General features: G+C 31.2%; 8 protein-coding genes across 8 annotated transcripts; 6 read left to right on the forward strand and 2 right to left on the reverse strand. All coding sequences in view use genetic code 12, as the record gives it.

Annotated features, from left to right (window-relative positions):
* Positions 1-349: 349 nt before the first annotated feature.
* CTRG_03318 (uncharacterized protein) lies at positions 350-2,134 on the forward strand (the record flags this gene model as incomplete). The annotated part of the gene is made up of 1 exon (XM_002548975.1): positions 350-2,134. One exon carries the CDS (start codon positions 350-352, stop codon positions 2,132-2,134), a length of 1,785 nt encoding a protein of 594 aa, XP_002549021.1.
* Positions 2,135-2,242: 108 nt separating this feature from the next.
* On the reverse strand, positions 2,243-3,064 carry CTRG_03319 (uncharacterized protein; the record flags this gene model as incomplete). The annotated part of the gene is made up of 1 exon (XM_002548976.1): positions 2,243-3,064. The coding sequence occupies one exon, from the start codon at positions 3,062-3,064 to the stop codon at positions 2,243-2,245; it is 822 nt and encodes a 273-aa protein (XP_002549022.1).
* Positions 3,065-5,710: 2,646 nt separating this feature from the next.
* ECM21 (Ecm21p) lies at positions 5,711-9,244 on the forward strand (the record flags this gene model as incomplete). The annotated part of the gene is made up of 1 exon (XM_002548977.1): positions 5,711-9,244. One exon carries the CDS (start codon positions 5,711-5,713, stop codon positions 9,242-9,244), a length of 3,534 nt encoding a protein of 1,177 aa, XP_002549023.1.
* Positions 9,245-10,836: 1,592 nt separating this feature from the next.
* On the forward strand, positions 10,837-12,246 carry CTRG_03321 (uncharacterized protein; the record flags this gene model as incomplete). Its single annotated transcript, XM_002548978.1, has 1 exon — positions 10,837-12,246. One exon carries the CDS (start codon positions 10,837-10,839, stop codon positions 12,244-12,246), a length of 1,410 nt encoding a protein of 469 aa, XP_002549024.1.
* A 1,397-nt stretch (positions 12,247-13,643) lies between these two features.
* On the forward strand, positions 13,644-15,251 carry CTRG_03322 (uncharacterized protein; the record flags this gene model as incomplete). The annotated part of the gene is made up of 1 exon (XM_002548979.1): positions 13,644-15,251. The coding sequence occupies one exon, from the start codon at positions 13,644-13,646 to the stop codon at positions 15,249-15,251; it is 1,608 nt and encodes a 535-aa protein (XP_002549025.1).
* Positions 15,252-15,323: 72 nt separating this feature from the next.
* On the reverse strand, positions 15,324-16,259 carry CTRG_03323 (uncharacterized protein; the record flags this gene model as incomplete). Its single annotated transcript, XM_002548980.1, has 1 exon — positions 15,324-16,259. The coding sequence occupies one exon, from the start codon at positions 16,257-16,259 to the stop codon at positions 15,324-15,326; it is 936 nt and encodes a 311-aa protein (XP_002549026.1).
* Positions 16,260-19,758: 3,499 nt separating this feature from the next.
* Positions 19,759-21,426, forward strand: CTRG_03324 (alpha-mannosyltransferase; the record flags this gene model as incomplete). The annotated part of the gene is made up of 1 exon (XM_002548981.1): positions 19,759-21,426. One exon carries the CDS (start codon positions 19,759-19,761, stop codon positions 21,424-21,426), a length of 1,668 nt encoding a protein of 555 aa, XP_002549027.1.
* A 38-nt stretch (positions 21,427-21,464) lies between these two features.
* CTRG_03325 (uncharacterized protein) lies at positions 21,465-22,094 on the forward strand (the record flags this gene model as incomplete). The annotated part of the gene is made up of 1 exon (XM_002548982.1): positions 21,465-22,094. One exon carries the CDS (start codon positions 21,465-21,467, stop codon positions 22,092-22,094), a length of 630 nt encoding a protein of 209 aa, XP_002549028.1.
* Positions 22,095-22,191: the final 97 nt, after the last annotated feature.

The raw sequence follows: 22,191 nt of genomic DNA on the forward strand, positions 1-22,191 counted from the left end.
CACTAAGTCTTTATAATCAATATCATTATTATCATCATCATCAATCAATAACTGTGGTTCAAAATTACGTCCAATTACTTTTTATTTAAATTAAATCCAATTATAAATTTTTCAAAAGTCACACGATGACTTGCTACTTTTGCTGACATAACTTATATACTTATACTAGAAATCATTATCAAATAATAATAATATTATTGTATTATTGATAACGATAATATCAAGAAGAGATAGAAAGAAAAAGAACCACATTATCAATTATATTCTGTTGATTCACTTTATTTATACTTATTAACTTATTAACTTATTAAAAAAACAACTTTACAATTTCTTTTCCCCCCCCCAAAGAATGTCTTCCCCATTATCATCAAGTGTACCAATTGAATATTATGATGAAAATTTCATCCCAGGTACAACAAATATTCTTACTGGTAGATTAATTGATTCAGAATCATCATCTATTTCATCATCTAAATCATTGAAAAGAGATCCTAAAACAGGATTAGTTTTAATTCCTCAACCTACTGATTCTCCAAATGATCCATTAAATTGGAGTACAAAGAGAAAAATTTGGCAATTAATTTTATTATCTTTTATAACTGCTTTAACTGCTGCTATTTCAAATGATGCTGGTGCTTCACAAGATTCATTAAATGAAATTTATGGAATTAGTTATGATTCAATGAATTCAGGTGCTGGTGTATTATTTATTTTTATTGGTTGGTCATGTATTGTATTTGCTCCTGCAAGTTCTTTATATGGTAGAAGAATAACTTATTTAATTTGTTTATTAAGTGGTACTTTGGGTTGTATTTGGTTTGCCGTGAGTAAAAAAACTTCAGATACTATTTGGTCTCAAGCATTTGTTGGAATTAGTGAAGCTTGTGCTGAAGCTCAAGTACAACAAAGTTTAACTGATTTATTTTTCAGTCATAATTTAGGAGCTGTTTTAACATTATATATTAGTGCTACTTCGATTGGTTCATTTTTAGGTCCTTTGATTGCTCAATATGAATCTTATTATCAAAGTTTTAGATGGGTAGGTTGGTGGGGTGCCATCATAACTGGTGGTTGTTTAATAGTTACTTTTTTTGCTTGTGAAGAAACTGTTTTTGAAAGAAATTTATATACAAAAGTATATGAATCAAAACAAAAAGAAACCACCTCCACTACTACTATTACTAATGGTAGTAATGTTGATCCTGATATTAAACAAGATAATGATGATAAAAAAGATAATGAAAAAGAACTAGAAGTTGAAATATCAAGAGAAATTGACCCATCCAATCATCAACAACAAATTATGAACATGAATATGAATATGAATATTGATCCAGAAACAAATTGTGAAAGTAAAAAATCATATATTCAACGTATTGCCTTAATTACACCAGCTTCATATTTGGAAGGTTATGGATTCAAACAATATTTTAAAAGATTTTTACTTTATTTTAAAGTTTTCACACTTCCAGGAGTTTGGTTTTCTGGTTTATTATGGGGTTTACAAGATACTTATATGACCTTCTTTTTAACTACTCAAGATACTTATTTTTATGAACCACCATGGAATTATTCCAATGCAGGAGTGGCAATTATGAATGTTGCAACTTTAATTGGTGCAGTTATTGGATGTATTGTATCGGGATTATTTTCTGATTATCATGTTGTTTGGTTAGCTAAAAGAAATAATGGTATTATGGAAGCTGAATATAGATTATATTTATTAATTATTACTTTAATTATTTCACCAGTTGGTTTAATTATGTTTGGTGTTGGAGCGGCAAGAGAATGGCCATGGCAAGTTATTTATGTTGGATTAGGATTTATTGGATTTGGTTGGGGTTCAATTGGTGATACTTCAATGAGTTATTTAATGGATGCTTATCCTGATATTGTTATTCAAGGTATGGTTGGGGTTAGTATTATTAATAATACTTTGGCTTGTATTTTCACTTTTACTTGTTCTTATTGGTTAGATAGTTCAGGTACTCAAAATACTTATATTGCTTTAAGTGTTATTGATTTCTTTACTATTGCTTTGGTTTTCCCATTCTTGTATTATGGTAAAACTTTTAGAAAGAAAACCAAAGATATTTATGTTTCAATGGTTGAATTAACTCAAGGTATGGGTTAATTAATGTGTTAAACATACATTTATATATTACAAAATATTTCAATTACAAGTGTTTTTTTGTTTTTTGTTTTTTGTTTTTCATTTAGATATATAGTGTTTTGATAATGATTAATCAACATTCATTACATCACCTTCAGTTGTTGTTGTAGTAGTAGCAGTATTAGCAGCAGGCTCAGGTTGTTCTTCTTGGTTACCTTTTTTCATATAATCATCCAATTCAGCATCTAAACTATCTGAAGTTTTACCCATATATTCATTCAATTCTTTATCTAAATCTTCAGCAGTTTTCTTTGCAGGTCTAGTTCTTCCACTATGTCTACCACCTCTTCTATCGCCACCACCTCTTCTTCTATCACCACCATCTCTTGGACCTTCTCTTCTTCTTGATGGTGATAAATCTCTTCTTCTATCTCTTGGACCTCTACTTCTTGGATTAATTCTATCAAATAAACTAACTGTATTTTCAACAACTAATATATTTCCCATAGCTTTTTTACCATTAAATTTTTCAATTGAATTTTTATTATTTATATCACAATTTCTTTGAAAACAAATATATGCTATAGTATCATTATCATCATCAAATTTAACAAAATCAACATCATCAACATTTGAAAATAATTTTGATAAATCTTCTCCATTTAAATCAGGATGAATATTTTTAATTCTTAATGTTGGTCTATTATTAGCTAATAATCTAACTTTTTCAGGAATTCCACTTGATGATGATCTTGATGATGATCTTGATGAAAATAAATCTTCATCATCTTGATCACGACGGGATGATCTATATGGATGATGATGACGTGATGAACGAGATGAACCTCTTCTATTATTACGTGATTGAAATCTTCTATTTGAAGATGAAGATGAATTAGACTTCTTTTGTCCAATTATATCATCTAATGATTGTTCTAATATATCTGACATAATGTTCTCTATGGTGATAATTTGCTTATGGTTGTTGGAGAGAAATCATTAAAAGGAAAAAAATTTCGCTGGCTTGTTGTTGAATGAATAAAATGATTTTTTTGCTCTCTTGTGTTGAAAATTGTTTGCTGTTGGTGAAACAAAAATTCCACTCAGTTTTGGGTGTCGCGGCGGCCCAAAATTGGGTCCATTGATCGTGGTAAGGAAACAACAAGCCGTGTGGTTAACTTATACAGTATAGTGATTTCTATCAATTGTGGTGATTGTACCAGAGTACAGTTGTTTCTCTATGTAACATACCAATCTATGATAGGATTAACTTTCACCTGTTTAAGAAGAATTAGATGGGTGGGGGAATCGAGAAGATAAGACAATCTCCTGTATAGATATAATAAACGCATAAAGTGGGGGGGAGGAGGAGGTGGGGATGTTGTTGATGATGATGATGAACAGTCGAGACATATACACAAAAGAAGTTGATAATTACACGGCTGGACATTTATTGATTAACTTTCAGTGGTGTTCAATTGTTGTTGCTGTTGTTGTTGTGGATGAATTTCGTGGCATCAATGGTCGTGGTGGCAATGGTCGTGGTGGTGGTGGTAGTAGTGGTGGAGAGATTGGTCATTGATTTTGCAATCGTAATAATAATAGAAAATTTCTTGGTTCCAATAATTAACAAAGCAAAAATTTCACTTGACTTTGTAAAACCACTTACTCCTCCTCATAATCATCATCATCATATGATTGATTGGTTCTCGATATTTACCACTTCAATACCCATCGATAGTTTACGTCCATAAGCACGTCGATGTTGTATCGGAAATACATCAACTTAAAAAAGAAAAAACAACCATAAAGAAAAAGGAACGACGATGATTTCTCATGTGGGGGTAAGGAAATAACTGACACTTATCCCTTTTATCTTTTTTTTTTTCATTACTTTGAATATCATTCTGTAAGATGATTAGGAGCGAATAACATACGATCCAATCATTGCTTTTTTTTGCAATCCCCTTGCCCCCTCTCTCCGCTATACAAGTTATTCAATTAAAATAGGAGCAAAGACTGCAAGGTGAATCCCAAGAAATTTTTAAAAACTGTCGAGGTTGTACTTACATCAGTAACACAGTATCAAATTGAAATGTTTAGTCAAATTAATGTGGGGGAAAAACAGAGATACAGAGTTAAAAAGAAGTAAGCAGAAATGGTAGACTAAATATCTTTGGTTGACCAGTTGTGGTATTTCTACATTAATATTCTTAGTCTATACATAAATGATACAGCAAGTGGGTCATTTGGTAACAAATTAAAAATGGAATTCCGAATACTGGAGATAGCTCATATGTATATAATTAAGGTTATAACTTTAATATTACTGGAAAAAGTATTCGAATACGGTCCTAGTTTGATTACTTGAATTCCATATTATCCTTGTAAAATCTTCTTGGTGTTTTATCTCGAGAATCAAGGGATGGTGTTATTAAATTTTTTTTATTTTTTATTTCTTACAGCTATTAAATACGTATAATTGATTAAAACATGATGAATACTGTATAAAAGAGAATTTGATAATCTGATTTATTGGTCAAGAAATTAATAACCTTAATAACCCACATGTATATCAATAAATAAGTAACCGACTCCCTGTTTCTTTCTTTTTATGAATCAATCACAGTATATAACCATCGGAAAATCACCTATTCTTTTGTGTGTTTAAAGTGGGCTTGTAGAATCACTTATCGTAATTCCTTTTATTCCAAAGTATATCACGTGGTTGAGTTGCATTATTTCTTTTCTTTTTTTTATTGTGTCACACACACACACACAAACAGACCTGAATAATTTTATTTTTTTCAACCTACATTACAGCACAGGTTGATCACGGTGTTAATAATAACAACAACAACAACAACCAGCATATAAAGTGAAGCTTAAATTGAACTTAAACGAGTTTATAAATAACAACCGACATTATCTAAATTAACTTATTAAAAAAGGGCAAGTGAATTGTATCGTAATAAGTTTATCATTTCTTTCATTGTCTCCACTAAGAAAAAAAGACAAAGCCCAAAAATAAATTCTAATAAGAAATTTCATCAACTACCAATACAATCACACTAAAATAAAAAAGGTTGGAGTTCCCATTTCATTGTCATTGTCATTGTCATATTATTCGTCACATACAATACACCATTTTCTTCCCCCTTTATCCCGTGTCTTATAAATTGTGATATAGATATCTAATTCCACCGCCAGTGTTAGTACCATACCACGCCAGAAAAGTTTTAGAGTATCCCGGTACAGGACACAACTAAAAAAGAAACTATTATTATAATTTATTAGTATTACCTCACATAATCTTAGAAAAAGAAAAAGAAAAAGAAAAAAAAATTTACTACTACTCACACAATTTACAGCAGACAACAGACAACAGACAACACAGATAAATAAATAAAAAAAAAAGACAGAGAGAGAGAATCTTTAAATTATTTTGACAACACTTTTACAACACTTAGAACACTTTTACAACACTTTTACAACACTTTTACAACACTTTTACAACCAATATAGTCTTTCATTTGTGTTGATTTCAAATAGCTAACTAATCTTTAAAAACAACAACAACAACTATCATCCACAATCATGCCAAATCGACATTTTAGTTTTGACAAATTGAAAAGTAAAGTATCTCCACATAGGCATCTGAACGAGGCTTCGATTTTAGAAATAGCAGCAACAACTTCCCACAACACCAACAATAATAACAATAATAATAACAATAACAACCATCATCATCATCATCAACTGCTTTTTCAACAAGACATTACCAACGATGGTGCTATTAGAAGTAAAAGTATAGATAATGGAAGTGTGAGATTTGATGCAAATACAATCATTAATTCAAATCAGCCATCAAGATTAAGATCTAATCTGAACCCAAATTGTAATAATAGCAATCACCTTAGTAACAGCACATCATCATCATCACCATCCGCGATCCATAATAGAAGAGGCAGTGGTTCTTCTTATTCAGATTCAAGATCACGTCCAAGATCAAAATCATTTGTACATGGACCCACTTTATCTCCAGCAAATTTCTTTAGAAGCAAAACAAAAGATTTGGTTAAACAAGAAACTGCACAAATCATCCTGAAAAAATTACTACACATGTTGCAAGATTTGGGTCTACAAAATCCAATAGCTTTGAAAACAATCACTCAAGGTTCTGTCTCCAAAACATGCAAAATTTATGTTTCAAATTCTAATGATTGTATATATTTACCCCCGGCCACTTCGGCAAGTTTCACTTATGAGGATGTTGATAATGGTGGCACCCTTGTTGAACAAGATGATAATAATTACTTCAGTGGTAATTCTGTTCCAAATTCTCCAGTGCTTTCTCCAACTACTGGGTCAAGTCAAGATGATCCATTAATTGCCGAACAAGGTAATGATTTATTGAATAAAATGAAATCTTTCCATTCTCCAAACTATTTGTGTTCTAAAATTGATCCAGCTAATCCAATACCTCATACATTTGCCGTTATAGTTGAATTAACTAAAGATTCATTAGTGGTTAAGGACTTAAAATTTAAATTTCAATCAGTGACAAACATCTTATGGCCAAGTGGTGATTCATACAACAGGTCTCATGTTAAGGAGAAATTTGTTATTGGAAATATGGAGTGGCAAACCACTTTAGCCAATGCTGACTACTATATCAATAACAACAATTCAAATGATGTTAAACTGAAGAATTTTTCCCCAGAAGATTTGGTTAAACGTACAAGAGAATATAGACTAGTCGGTATTGATGATTTGAAAAACGCATCCACAACTTCTTTTGGTGATGAAGATTCTGATAGTATTAGAACCAGCTCCACTAACAATTCAAATAATTCATCTGGATTAGGAGCAAATGACATTTATAAAGCAGGACTTTACGTATTTTTATTACCCATATTATTACCAGAACATATTCCTCCAACAATTGTTTCAATCAATGGTACATTACAACATACATTGCTGGTCAATTTAAACAAGTTGAGTGATAAATTGAATAGAAAATTAAAAGTTAGTGCCTCGTATAATCTACCTATGGTTAGAACTCCTCCAAATATAGCCAATTCAATTGCCGATAAACCCATCTATGTTAATAGAGTATGGAATGATGCTGTTCATTATATTATTACTTTCCCAAGAAAATATATTGCCTTGGGCAGTGAACATGTTATCAATGTTAAATTGGCTCCTTTGGTTAAAGATGTCATTATCAAGAGAATTAAATTTAATATTTTGGAAAGAATAACTTATGTATCCAAAGATTTATCCAAAGAATATGATTTCGATAGTGAGGATCCATTCTGTTTACATCCAATTGCCAAGGAAAATAAAGTCAGGGAACGTATTGTATCTTTATGTGAATTGAAGACCAAATATAAACAGAATACATCTGGACATCCGGATGCATACAAAGAAGAGATTATTAAATGCCCTGATAATAATTTATTGTATTCATGTTATGAGATTGAAGATGATATTAATAACAAACAACACAAACGTAAAGCCAAGGATACTACAACAAACAAATCATTAATTGCATCGCCATTGGATATTAATATTGCCTTACCATTTTTGACTACAAGGTCTGATAAGATTATGATGACATCGGCCATTGATGATGATTCTGGATCATTTGAACTGCCCCATACTTCAAGAAGAGCTTCCATTATTAGTGATAGTGGTAGTCCAGTGCCACCAAACCCATCATCTCCTGTTATCGGTGCGTTGGAAACAAATTTGGTTAATTTGGATGAAATTGGACCTCATGATTATATTAAACCAAACTCATCAAGTTATACTACCGATGATTTAAGTACAAAAAATTTCCCACCAGAGAACATGCAAAATGGTTACACATTGATTGCTAGAGCTTTGTTTCCTGATTCAAATTATCGTCACATTCAAATCAATCATCGTTTGCAAGTTTGTTTTAGAATTTCTAAACCGGATCCTAAAGATGATTATAAAATGCATCATTATGAAGTTGTTGTGGATACTCCATTGGTATTGTTGAGTTCTAAATGTGGTGATCAATCCATTCAATTACCTAAGTATTACGACATTGTTGGTATGTTTGATATTGATCCTTTGTCTACTACATCGAGTCCACCCGCACCAGGTGCTAATGATGGACCAATTTTCAGAACACCAAATTACAACAACAATGGTGTGACGATTAAACCATTGGTTGATTTCAATGATAACAATAGTGGCGATGATTTACCATCATTTGAAGAAGCAATTATGACTAGATCTATGTCAGTTGGTGAGGATCCATTAAGTAGAATGCCATCTATTTCCATCGATGGTGTTCCTGCAGTTTTACCAGGAGAACCTGCGCCAGCATATGAACCACAGCTGGAAGTATCCCCAGTAACTGATCTGTTGAATTCTTTAAATATCGATGAAATTGTTAGTGATGAAAATTCAAGTGCTATTAGCGGACAAGGTCAAAGAAGAAAAAGTGTTAAACATAGTTTATCACATTCATTTGCCACTGGTTCTAAACTGACATTGCCAAGTGCAGCATCGTCATCTAGAGACCCACCAACTTCATCATCTTCTTCGGATGAAGGAAGTATTGCCTCGACTTTATCTTCAACAACAAATAACTATAATATTAACATCAATGGACCTTCTACGCCGCCTTCATCTACTGCACCTGATTCCACTAGTTTGTCAAGTGATTCTTCAGTCAGTGATGCAAGAAAAGAACACGATGAGAATGATTCCAATTCGGTAGTATTATTAGACGAGAGTAATATTGAAAGAGCATTGACTAATAATGAAGAACCTAGTCTTTACGATGAAGAAGCCATTGTGGATGATGATGATGAAGTGATGGAGGATGATTCAGTGATTGGTAATGCTGCTGATGATGATGAATTGGGCAGTTTGATGACACAAGAATCTGCAGGATTTGGCTATGAACAAAGAGTTCCATTATTAAAGACGTATCAAAATGGTAGTGACATTACAGTAAATAGAATTCAACGAAAATTGGATAATGGGAATGAAAATTGTTTAGCTAGGGTATCAACGGATAATATCTCAATACTTGGTATTGAACAACAAGGTACCAAACCACAAGACATTCAACGAACTTGTTTATAGAGAATAATAATGACATTAGGATAGTTCTTTTTATTATTATTATATTTGTATAGTTCTTTATAATTTAATATTAGTTGACCTTATTTTCTTTATCTTTCAATTAATACTAAGCGATGGGGGATGTTCTACAGATTGTAAGGTAGGATGTGCGTATACCGTTTTCAGAGCTCACTCACTAGCACTCGCTAGCGCTCCTACATAATTCGCACTGTTAAACACCACTCTTTCTTTATTGTTTATATACTTATCAAGCCAATACACGGTTTCAATCTAGGTTAAGTCCCTTTATGGGTACCCTTAACCTTACACAGATGGTTTGTATAACAATAAATGAGATGTGTATTAAATGAATCTATAATGAAAAATGATGCTAGAATTAATCAAATAGCAGCTAGTAGGAAATTAAAACTCTAAAGGCGGAAACCTTAAAGATTTATACACAACTTTACCTTTTGGTATCGCGATTTTGCTACAAATGGCGATTGAAGATAGAAAAGCATTTTTTCTTTTTTTTTTTTTTTGAGCAGAGCGGGAATATTTGTCTGTTTAAATAGTGATGATGATGATGAGATGCTTACAATTTTGTGTGTCCTGACCTCGAAGGAATATGTCCGGGCTAATTCCGGGTAATATTTCCGAGACTAATAATGGTTGAGCACAAATTGATAGTTGTATTCAGTGTTGTTAACTACTTTGGTTAATGGATATTTGTCCAGGGACACACTTCCATGTAATAGAAAAGGAAGGTGGATGAACCTCCTGGAGGTGAAGAATACCCGTGGATAATCCATGACCAAACTATCAAACTGAGTGTTCTGATGGATGGGAAAGTTATTTCAAGCTGTAGAGATGTACAAATGGATAACTGTAGCATATTACAAAGAAAAGAAGGATGAAAGTAAGTTGCTTTCTATGAAGTTTGATAATTTTTAATCAACGAATGAATAATCAGGATACTAATCTTATATTAATTTACAATTCACAAGTAGGTGTGCTTCATAATTAAAACATTTTGCAACTTGTCTTTGTTTGCTATTTTCCTCTTTTGTATATTACAGGTGCACAAACTACTTATAATTCCAACAGTACTTCACTTGAATATCTTATCAGTTATTAACACACTTGTTTCTGACCAGCTACTATAATTTTCATTCTAACGCGTGTTGAGCCCTAGAAAAGTAGTGTGTGTATCAATATCCTGTACATACCCCTACCACACCCACACGCGTCTTGTTTTGAAAAATAAAAATAAAAAAAAATCATGAAACTATTTTATTTTTTTATTTTTAAAGATATAGTCAGCAATTACATCTTTAATTCAACGACCATTTTTAAAAGACACAATGGCTAAAAAGAATAATTGAACTGGTAAAAATAAAACCAAGAAAACATCTAAAAAATCCGCCAAACAGACACCAAAGAAAACTGTTTTCGTTTCTCCATTTGATAAGCTCATCGTTGACTTGGTTCGATCACCACCAAATGTCATTAAAGAAGTTCTTTCATGTATACCTAAAGATTTCTTAGGTTATTTTGTCAATTGTAAAGCATTGATTCCATATATTTTACCTTATATCACTGAACATGTTGTTATGTGTGAAATTCATTATCCTGAATTCATTCCTATTGAATCAAGAAGATTTGTTAAACCATTTATTGATGCACCTGTTATTCCAGCAGACCAATTGATGTCAATTGCTACAGAATATAATTTGAAATTAAAAAATGTTTCTGTTCCATTAACTATTGAAATGCAAACTTTAATCAGTGAACGTAAATTGAATGCATATAAGAAAACAAATCTTGCTAAGACATCTGGATTACCAGGAATTAAAAAAACTGAAGATGGCTTTGGAATGGAAGATATTATGGCATGGGGTGTTCGTTATTTGCCATTATTTTGCAGAATTGATTTATTACATATTGTTACTGAATTCGATTCAACTGATACTTATTTCACACTTGCTATGTTTAAAGGTCTTGTGAAATTAGGTACTGTTGTTCTTAAATTTAATGATGGTGATGCTTTGGAAAAAACTGCTAGGATTTCCACTTTGATTCCACCAACTTTGACATGTTTTAGATTCACTGATCCAAGAGTCATACCAGGACATTTCTATACAAGATTCACCAATTTAAAAGAATTACAAGTTGAAAATATGCTCACTTCTCAAATTGAATATTTACCAAATTCACTTGAAATGTTAATACTTGATAATTTGGTTGATGATGAAGATCTTAAAAAAGTAGTTGTTCCTAAAAACTTGAAAGTTTTCAAATCAGGTGTTGAACGTGCAAAGAAGAATTATTTAAAATTAATTAATGCAATGAAAAATTTAGAAGTTTTAAAACTTGTTGGTGGACACTTTACCAAAGTTGATGATCTTAAATTATCTGAATCCAAAATTACCAAATTGAGTTTTGTCAAATGTGGATCTGTTATGGATTATTCAAATATTTTAAAATTCACTAAATTAAGAAAATTACGAATTACTGATGGTAGATTCCCAGAAGAATTATTAAAAGATGAATCATCACTTCCAAGTTTAAGAATATTCAGATTTACAACTAGTTGGCATACTTTCTGGAGAAACAATTTGAATGAATTCAAATTCCCAAAGAATTTAACTAGATTAGATTTACAAGGTGAATTTGTAATTGATAAATGGGAAGCTCCACAAAAATTACGTAAATTACAATTATTCAATTGTAATTTTGTTGATATTAAAAATTGTAAATTACCTCCAAATTTGGTTTATTTTCAAATTGGTTGTACTAAACTTACAAATCTTGATAATGTTCAATTTCCAACTGGATTAATTGTATTTATTTTAACGTTGAATGATGAATTGGAATCTATGGCTAATACGAACTTGCCTAAATTAACTCAATTTAAAGATGTTGCTGTTCGTTATAATGGAAGTTCTAATGCTGTTGAAAAGAAAACTAAAGCTTTGCTTAAAACAGTTGGTGTTCCTAATGTTCAAGTCCAACCTGTGTAGATATAGTAAAATAATAAAGACTACACGGGGTTATGTAGATTATTATGTTTGATTTTATTTAGTTTATAGTGTGAGAATTTGTTAATGTATATGAATAAGTATAAGCCCATGAATAATCTCTGTCAAATGTGAAACACTGACAGAGTGGATACCAAGTGCTTTGACTAAGTTAGTCATAAGCTCATTTCATCACTTTTAGTGTGAACGATCAAACCATTGTAAATTACAGATTGGGAAATTAACATTATCAATAAACTTTTCTAGAATAAAGTCTATAATTTAAACTTCTCGTTGTTTTATTCTCATCTTCATTGCTATCGACGAAATAGGAAATTTCCAATTCATGTTGAAAACTCACTCAAAAAAAATCAGTTCTCAACTAATAAGCTATGTTTCTATGCATGTAATATAAACCTCAACGGTCTATCAAAATATCAGAAAACTATATAAGGAGGTATATTTTCCTTCCAATGTCTGGTATTTCTGCATTCTAATCATCAAACAAAACAAACAAACAATTAACAATGGCTGCTCAACAAACTAACAACAACGCTAACGCTAAAACTCAATCCACTTCCACTGCTTCTAAAGACAATGCTGTTATTCGTGTCTTGAATGGTAGAGGTTACATGGCTTCCAACTGTACTGTTATGTAAATGCTACTACTTTGATATCATATAAATGAAGATAATTGTTTTTGTATTTCCTTGAATTATATTATTTGAATAAATCGTTGCTTACTTTCTATTTCTATTATTATCTTCTTTATATTATTTTTAGTTTTTGAAAATAAATGTTTACATTTATTGCTTTCTAAATCATATTACTTGTAGGTTGATATCTGTTCATCATAATAATTTGCTGCTTTTCGTGCCAATACCGATTTTTTAACACTCACATAATAATTTCAAACTTTTAGCGTGTTATCAAACTAGGTCAAAATAAAACATAACAATTAGCAACATATTCACTTTAATAGAGTTGTATATGTGGTATATAAACATCAAATTGTACAGATTGTCTATGTAAAAACATATCTTTTTCCAAAAGGGTCAACAAACATTAAATATTAATCAAAAATTACTGCGAAAAAAGCTCAAAAAATGATAAGGAAAACCCTGTCTCGGTATAAACTATACTAATAGAGGAGTATTACAGCATTAGTACTCAAAGAAGTTTTTTTCATTTATTGTTGAACTCACAGTCTGATTCGAGTGTCAGTAATTGTTTAAGATAATATTCGACAAATTGAATCCATCCTATAGTAACTCCAGTAAGGAACGAAACGCGATACTTATGGAAGAAAAAAAAAAAAAAAAAAAATAAACAAATCCCCATGCCATACCCCAAGGAAGTATAACCATTAACTTCATCAAGACTACATTAACATAAAGAAAATGAAAAGACGTCTATCTAATTCAAGTGATAGAAATTGTTTATTATCCCAATTTGATTTATTTTTTCTTAATTTTATTAGACTACCCGATGGTATCATAGAATTAATTTTAACATATATTAGAAAAGATCATTTAGGATTTTTTTTAGATTGTTATCCATTAGTTAAATTTATTATTCCTTATCTTAAAGAAAAAGTCACTTTAGTCAAATCATTTTGGAATCTTTCTGAACCACTTAATGCTAAACGATTTGAAATTAAATTTCTTAATTGTCCCATGCTTCTGGTTGAGGAATTACAAGAATTTGCAATTAAATATGATTTCCATATTAAAGAAGTAAATGTTCTTTTAAGTTATGAAATTGCATCATTGTATCTCAAGTTAAAAGAGGAACCAAAGACAAAGAAGAAAAAAATACCAAAAAAAGTTCTTAAAAAAGATGAAAGTGGAGTTTATTATGTAAATCCCAGTAGAGAAGATGTTAGAGAGTGGGTAGAATATTATAGTCCATTAATGAAAAGAATCAAATGGTTGAATATTTCTGATGATTCAGATACGGTTGATTTTTACCTGCTGCTTCTGGGAGTGTGGTCTTATAGTTCTGTTGGATCACTTATGGTCAATATTGATTTCAAATCCTCAGATAGGGCAAAGGGGATTCTTCTTAATTTACCTACGGGATTAAATCATCTTGAACTTTATTATAGAGGAATTGTCACCGAACGATTTTATACTCATTTTGAAAACTTGAAAGAACTAATAGTTGAAATAATGTTTGTCACAGAATTTAAAACCCTACCCGACACTCTAGAAATGTTACAGGTTGAAGAATTACACGAAGGAGGACTACTTAGGAATTATAAAACTCCAGAGAATTTGAAATATTTCAAAGCTAATGTTAGTAATTCATTAAAGAATTATCTTTTATTGATTCGAGAAATGAAGAATTTAGAAGTTTTAAAAATCATATCAGCAGAAGCTAAATCCTTAGAAGAGTTTGGATTAAATGAATCTAAAATAACTTGTTTGAAATTTGGTTATTGTTGTTACTTGAATGATTATTCAGCTTTATTAAGATTTCCAAAACTAAAGAAATTATCAATGGACAATAGTAAATTTCCAGACGAATTATTTCACGATGGTTCAAATCTTCCCAGTTTAAGAGAATTCAAGTATGTTAATGATGACCCATTAGGATGCGATTTTAATTTGGATAAAATAAAGTTCCCTGATAATCTATCAACTTTGAAATTACAAGGTGCATTTCAAATTAATAATTGGAAAATCCCACTAAAGTTAAATAGATTAGAATTATATTTTCCCAACTTTTTAAGTTTAACTAATTTCAAATTACCCCCAAATTTAGTTTATTTTAAAATAGCTGGTAGTGATGTGGAAAACTTGGATAATTTGCAATTCCCCACCGGTTTGATTACACTTATAATTATTGAAAATGAAGAGTTAACTTCTATGGTTAACACAAATTTAGGTAAATTGACCGAACTAAAGAATGTGGGCATTTTTTACAACAACAAATCAATGGTAAGTGATGAGCCAAATAAAGATGTTAAATGTTGGTACAACAGTTTTACTATGGGTTTACCATAGAAATAGAATGTGATTCATTACAATACCAAACTTACTTGTATAATTCAAATGTAAATACTAAAAACAATACTCCTACTTATTTCTAATAAAAGTGTAACCAGTATTCCAAACCAAGTCAATTCTGGTTTCATTCAAGTCCCAACCTGTAACCTCTAACAATTCATTTAAGAATTCATTATGTAACAAATCATGGTTGTTACTCTTTTCCTTGTAATTATGATAACCACTATACGTTGAGATGTAGTCAATATAACCACCAAGAGGCAAGTCAACTTTTTTCAAGTCCAAATCAGTAGCATCATCAGCAAATGGTTGTTCGATACTAGGCTTGAAAGTGTTGATAGTTATATCTGTATACAATTCATGAGGAATTTCATTATTAACAGTAACACAGAAATGCTTCAAAATATCACGACCAGGTTGTTCCCAACATGGACCCATGTACTTGTTATCATTATAAACATACTTGTGATAAACTTCGTATGCTTTTTTGATCACTTCTTGTTTGTCACCTTTAGAAGGACCTGTGAAATCAACGATAACCGGATCAATATAGAAAAAATAAGCCAAAACACCACCAGGTTTTAATAATTCATGACATTTTTGAAAAAACAGTTTATAATCTTGAAACCAATGAATACATTGAGCAGCAGTGATTAAATCATACTTTCCAATATCATTACTCTGTTTAACAAAATCTTCAACAGCACCACGGATAAATTTAATCCTTGAAGTATCATTAATGCCCAATTGTTCCAAGTTTTTGGAAATCAAAGAATTAGCAGTGTCAACCATGTTTGGGGATAAGTCCAATCCAATTACATTATGGGAAATGTTCAATAATGGATAAGATGCAACACCTGTACCACAACCTAAATCAATAGTGTTAGAAACAGGAATTGGTTCTTGAATATACTTGGACAAGATCTGATAAAATGATGGAGGATAATGTGGTCTGAACGAATTGTAGTTCAACGATTTGAAATTTGTTTTTGAGAATGTAGACATGATGATTGTTGGCGGATATGATGAGACAAACAGATAATGAAACGACGAATTAAAAGGTCTATTTATACTTTGACAATCTCAATTGAATGTCATCTAAATGGGGAATTTGTCAACGGAGTTTTGCCATTTTTCATTCCCGTGGCTTTGGTTCCTGATTGTTGGTGATGAAATTCAGTGGAGGAAACTTGATCTCTCTTTTTTTTTTTTTTTGGTAAGTGCGGAGAAATTGTAAATGCGCGGGAGCGAGGTTCCAACTTCGGCACCGAAAACCAGAAACAATGGTTGCAATGAATATGATGATTTTGACATATAGAATACAAACGTATTTAATATCCAATCAAGTCATGATCATTTGTAAAAATTATACCGTTGGAATTATTTATCACCGACTGTATTTACCAGATTTGGTATACTTAAATAAATACTATGGATTTCAGGAAGCCAGTCTTCAAAAGAGTAGTTGAATAAACTTTCCTATCAGGTCCAGGTCCGGCTCCTGATGCTACTTGACATCGATTAAAGACAATTTAAACCTAAATACCAAGATTTTTATTATCACACAGTCTTGAATATTATGAGTAATTTCACCAAAAAAGAAAAAAACCAGCCTGGTTTGTCAATGACAAGAAACAATATTTGGTACGATCAATGAGAATAAGGTTAACATTTGAGACAGTGGCTAAACCTGTATTCAAATTGATAGGGTCTGTGGCTCAATTAGTTTTCACATTAGTGGCAACCGTGTTTAATTTGTAGGAGTATGCATAACTAAGATCCCTAGGTAAAATATATCTTCAACACTTACTTTCACTTACGATGCTCTAGTTGTTTGATATTACTACTGGTTGATTCTTTATTAACCACAAGAGAACATTAAACCGAAGGAATCAGAAAAGAAAGACACTATTGTAGCCACAAATGAGATGAGTTTTCAATTAAACCGCTTTCTGTTATTACTATAAATGGTTATATACAAAGAGTACTAAAAAACCATTAACGAAATTCATTCAACCGTTATACTTGCCATTCTCACTTCAATTAAGGTATATTGTTCAAAGGTAATTATAATTAGTATCAGCCATAAGAGTACGATTTAATTTACTTAGTTTTATCGCCCATACATATCATCGAAGTTTTTCTAACTTTTTTTTTCAAAAAGAATTTTATCTTATCTAAGCAATTACACAAAGACAATGATACCTGCATCGTCGTGCACGTATCAATACACACGAGTGTGGTTTCATTTTTGTGTTCACTTAGGGTTGCACGTGGCTCCCAACTGAACCAAAGACAAAAAAATTGAGCCCAAGGCTTATTTCACACTTGTTTCATACACAAGGCTAAACTATAATAGGTAATCGACAAGATTTACTTGTATTAACTAAACTCAAAACCGGAGAGAGAGAGAGAGAGAGAAAGCAATGCACTTCCTAATAATTGACTAATGCAAAGGATCAACTGCAGTTGTGTCTAAGACTAGTGTTCTTAAGTTGCCCTGGAAACTAAGAACGGGGTGGTTCACTACGCTATCTAAATTAAAAAAAAAAATGCAATGTGACAGCAATTAGGAGGAGGGGGGATCTACTTTTGTATAAATTTTTCATTTGATTTTGCCCGCCTTGCTTTTTGACTATCATAACCTTTCAATTCGGATTTCCACCAGTCAATTTAAGACACTTCTGGATGTATAATTGTGTTTATATCATAAGACTCGCTGATCATCTGTGAAGGGTTTATTAACTTATTAATGACATCTGGAATATACTTGTTTATATCAAGTATGTTTAATAAAAGAATTCTTTTCATCCTTTTTGGAAAAACAAAAAAAAAAAAAAAGATAAAAATTAGATCATCATATTGAAGGTGTATTGTTTTCTTTGTTTAAAAAGTTTTTCACAATTTATACTTTGTCGATTACATAATCTACCCTTTTAAACTTCCAATGAATTGAGATAAGAATGGCTCTTTGTTTGAAGAAGAAAAATGTCCCAACCTTTATAATGTTGATGAACTTTTTACCAAATATTCCCTAAAACATTAACTGAATTGTATAAACCCCCAAAGGGCTGCTTTTAGTCATATTGGTAAATACACCCTATTCATCTCCTTGATCTTATATTGAATGAGGGATCATGGCTGTTCAAGTGTGTGAGAATCCCTCTTTCAATTGTGTGTGTGTATATATGTCACAATTTGGAACTGAAAATCGCTAATGAATGAAATATAATACTTTATTAAATTCATGATCTACCCTTGATGAACCCCATCTCTCTCCTTATTATTATTATTATTATTGTTGTTTCACAGACTTATGAATAAAATGTGGATAATCTGTTTACCTCCACCACAACCTCATGAACTTTGACTAAACTCAATAGAAACACACACCACAATTGATCATTATTTTTATTTGTTAGTTATTGTTCCCGTAATTGCCAATTCCATATGGCGCTCTATTAATATCCATATTCTCCATTTAATTTCTCATTATTTGTTTATACGCAAATTTCTATATTTAGTGGATACGAATAACCGTGAACAAGAACATAAAAAAGAAATGAAGAGTTTTCTATTATTTAATTGTTTTCGTTATCGCTCCTCCCTCCCTCGTGCTTTCCTCCTTATGCACCATCTCTTAATAGAAGGTGTTATTATTATTTCTCTTAGCTGAACAAACGATTCGTCAGATTATAGCGATGCTGCGCAAACCTACATTATTGTCCATAAGCATGCATAAGCACGGGTCGAAACACATGGTGATACTGCATATGAGAAGAGCTGATGATTGTTTGTTTATTGTTGACACTGTGTGTGTGTGTGTGTCGGTGTGGTTGCGGTCTATTTTTGTAACTCCCGAATAAGTTGGCAAAAAGTTGTTCGTTTTGTGTTTAGACAAATGAAAAGTGTTACTTGCCCTTTGCAATAAAAACAATAATTTTTCTACATTAATAAGGTTTATACAATCCATTACACCTGCATTCTATTTGTGTGATTTATGGTTTGTCTTCTTCTTTTGCTTCTTCCTATTCTTATTCTTCTTCTCTTGATTTCAACGATACCACTTGACAATCTTACGAAATAAATAAAAAAGAAAATTTTCCTTGGTTTTATTATCATTTCTTCTTTCTTTATATTTATTTATTAACTACGGCTTTTTTCTCTTAATTTAAAATTAAAAGGCAAAGTTTTTAGGTATTTATATTACCCAGTTTTAAATTCATTCTAACCAAACAAAGCCTACTCGGTGTTTCATTTATTAGCATTACTATCCCATCACTTTCTCACCTACTTCACCACACATACATTCGCTTAAACGTGTTCAGTTTTCTTTTTTATTGATTTGCATTTATTTCGAACTTTACCTTTCGTTACCTAGTCTTTTATTTTTTTTCCCCTTCCCTTGTCATAAGATTTCAGATCTTGTCCCTATTATTTTTTTAGATTTCCTATTTTTACCCATACCCCTGTGTTCCTGAATATTATTGCGCCCATTTGCCAGATGATTGAGAAAATTACCATGATAAGATCTAGACAAAAAACTATAATATACGCTGCTTGTATATTATGGTTGATTGGAATAAATATATGGCTCCTCAAATCATATTGGTCTAATAATCCTGACGAATTAACAGGAGATCTGTCCCATTCTATTTATAATGAATTGGATTCAGAATATTACAGTAAACAAACTGAAGATGATAATGATAAAGTGCTAGAAGAGTCGTTGGAACTGGGTAGACCATATACTGATGATTTAACGATCAAGATCTTACAAAAACAGATTCAAAAGGAAAAAAAAGATGTTAGATCAATAGAAGGTGTTGCTTCGGTATATGATTCTATTTTTAAGAATCATGAAATAGATTCAATTTTTGGAAATTTGGATTTCAATCAAAGGTGTACTTTATTTTTCAAGAATTTATTTATTAAAGATAATAATTGGATTTTCAATCCTAATGAAGAAATGAAGTTGGAAAATAAGAACGAATTCAAATTTAATGATTATAAGAAATGGCATTTGGATGAATTTAAGAAACAGTTTGCCAAAGAACACAAGAAGAAATATGAAGAAGTTGAAGGATTAAATGAGTTTCAAGATTTTGTTAAATTGAAATATGAAGAATTTTGGCAAAGAACCATGAATTATGAACAAACAATTGTTGATTCAGTTACTACGTTAAGAATTTTTAACAAATGTTTTATCACAAGTGATAACAAAACTCAAATTAAACAAACTAATGGGTTCGTATATGATCAGTTCAGATTGGTTGATGGTTTAAGAAGAGCTCTGAAAAAACCATCCACACCTAAATTTATCACCAGTAAACAAGAAGGGTTGGTTAATTTTCATGAATTGGATGCATCTGTTTTGGAACATAGAGTTTATCCATGGTTATCATTTGAATATCCAGTATATGAAAGATGGACTGGTCATGTACAAAGTACTCCACCAGAAATGGATAAATATATTAAAGATGGAAGTCAAAAATCAGGACCACCAAAGGATACAGTATCATCATTTTTTTTGAACAAATTATACCACAAATCAAATGGTAAAGGTATTGTGTTATCCATATGTGATGGTCATGTTGAAGATACTGTGAAATTAATTCATTTATTACGAGCATTAAATAACAAATTACCTATTCAAATTGTTTATTATGATAATTTAGCCAAAGAAACAAAAGACAAAATTGTTACCGCTGCAAGAGAAGTAATGGTTACTGTTCCAAAATCTTTTGAATTGGTTTCAAGACTTTTCCCAGAGGATTACTTAACCAACGGTTTACCACAACAAGAAGTATGGTTTGTCAATACATACAATGCCATTCATGCCAATTTCAAGAAGAAGTTCCATAAATTTTCCAACAAGTTTTTAGCAACTATATTTAATTCATTTAATGAATTCATATTGGTTGACGCAGATACTGTTTTAATGCAAAACCCAGAATATTTCTTCCAATTACCTGGATACAAGAACACAGGTACATTTTTTTATAAAGATAGAACAACTTATGAAACTAGACCTGCTTCCGATGGTAAATTTTTTGAAAAATTAGGTCCTTCAGTGCTTGATTCTGTCTTGTTCAATATTCCAATCATGAGTTCACATACATTAGATATGCCATTTTTTAAAGGACTTTTCCATGAAATGGAATCTGGGTAGTTGTTCTTAATAGAAATATCCATTATAATGCAATTCTAATGATGCTTCAATTAAATTTCTATGCTCCTGTAAATGGAAGAATTCATGGAGACAAAGAAATATTTTGGTTAGCATTTGCAATCAGTGGAGATGAGAATTATATTTTCAATGGATATAGAGCAGCAGCAGTTGGCACAATTACACCTCAATTAGAACGTGCTAAACCTGATGGAACAGGTCATGAATCTAATGAAATTTGTTCTCCACATCCAGGTCATGTAAGTAGTGATGATGATGCTTTAGTTTGGTTCAATTCGGGATTTTTATATTGTGGTCAAAATGATGTTGTTGATTTTGAAAATGAATTTAGTCATAAATCAAGATTAAAACATATTCTGAATTTAGAGGATTTCAAAACTTTTTATCAATCTCCTTTACGTATCGAAAGTGCCATTATTCCTCCAATGGATTTAGATATTCAGGCGGTTAATGTCGACGATGAACCGTCAAAAGGTTGGTTCATGGATAAACGATATTGTAATAGTTATATGTGGTGTGCTTATGATAAAATTGGAGGCAGAACAAAAGATGGTAAATATAATCGTCTAGAAGGGAAAGTCATCAATTTTGACGATAAAGCACAAGAATTATTTACTTACTATGGTGACGTCTGGGTAGGATTGGAATAGACCCGTTGGACTGTTTTATTATATAGGTTGTTTTATTTTTCTGCATTCCAGTTTAATAGTAATAGAAAGAAGTTGTACTTATACAATCATTAAGATG

The sequence above is a fragment of the Candida tropicalis genome (assembly GCF_000006335.3).
Source record: "Candida tropicalis MYA-3404 genomic scaffold supercont3.4, whole genome shotgun sequence".
Taxonomy (NCBI): domain Eukaryota; kingdom Fungi; phylum Ascomycota; class Pichiomycetes; order Serinales; family Debaryomycetaceae; genus Candida; species Candida tropicalis.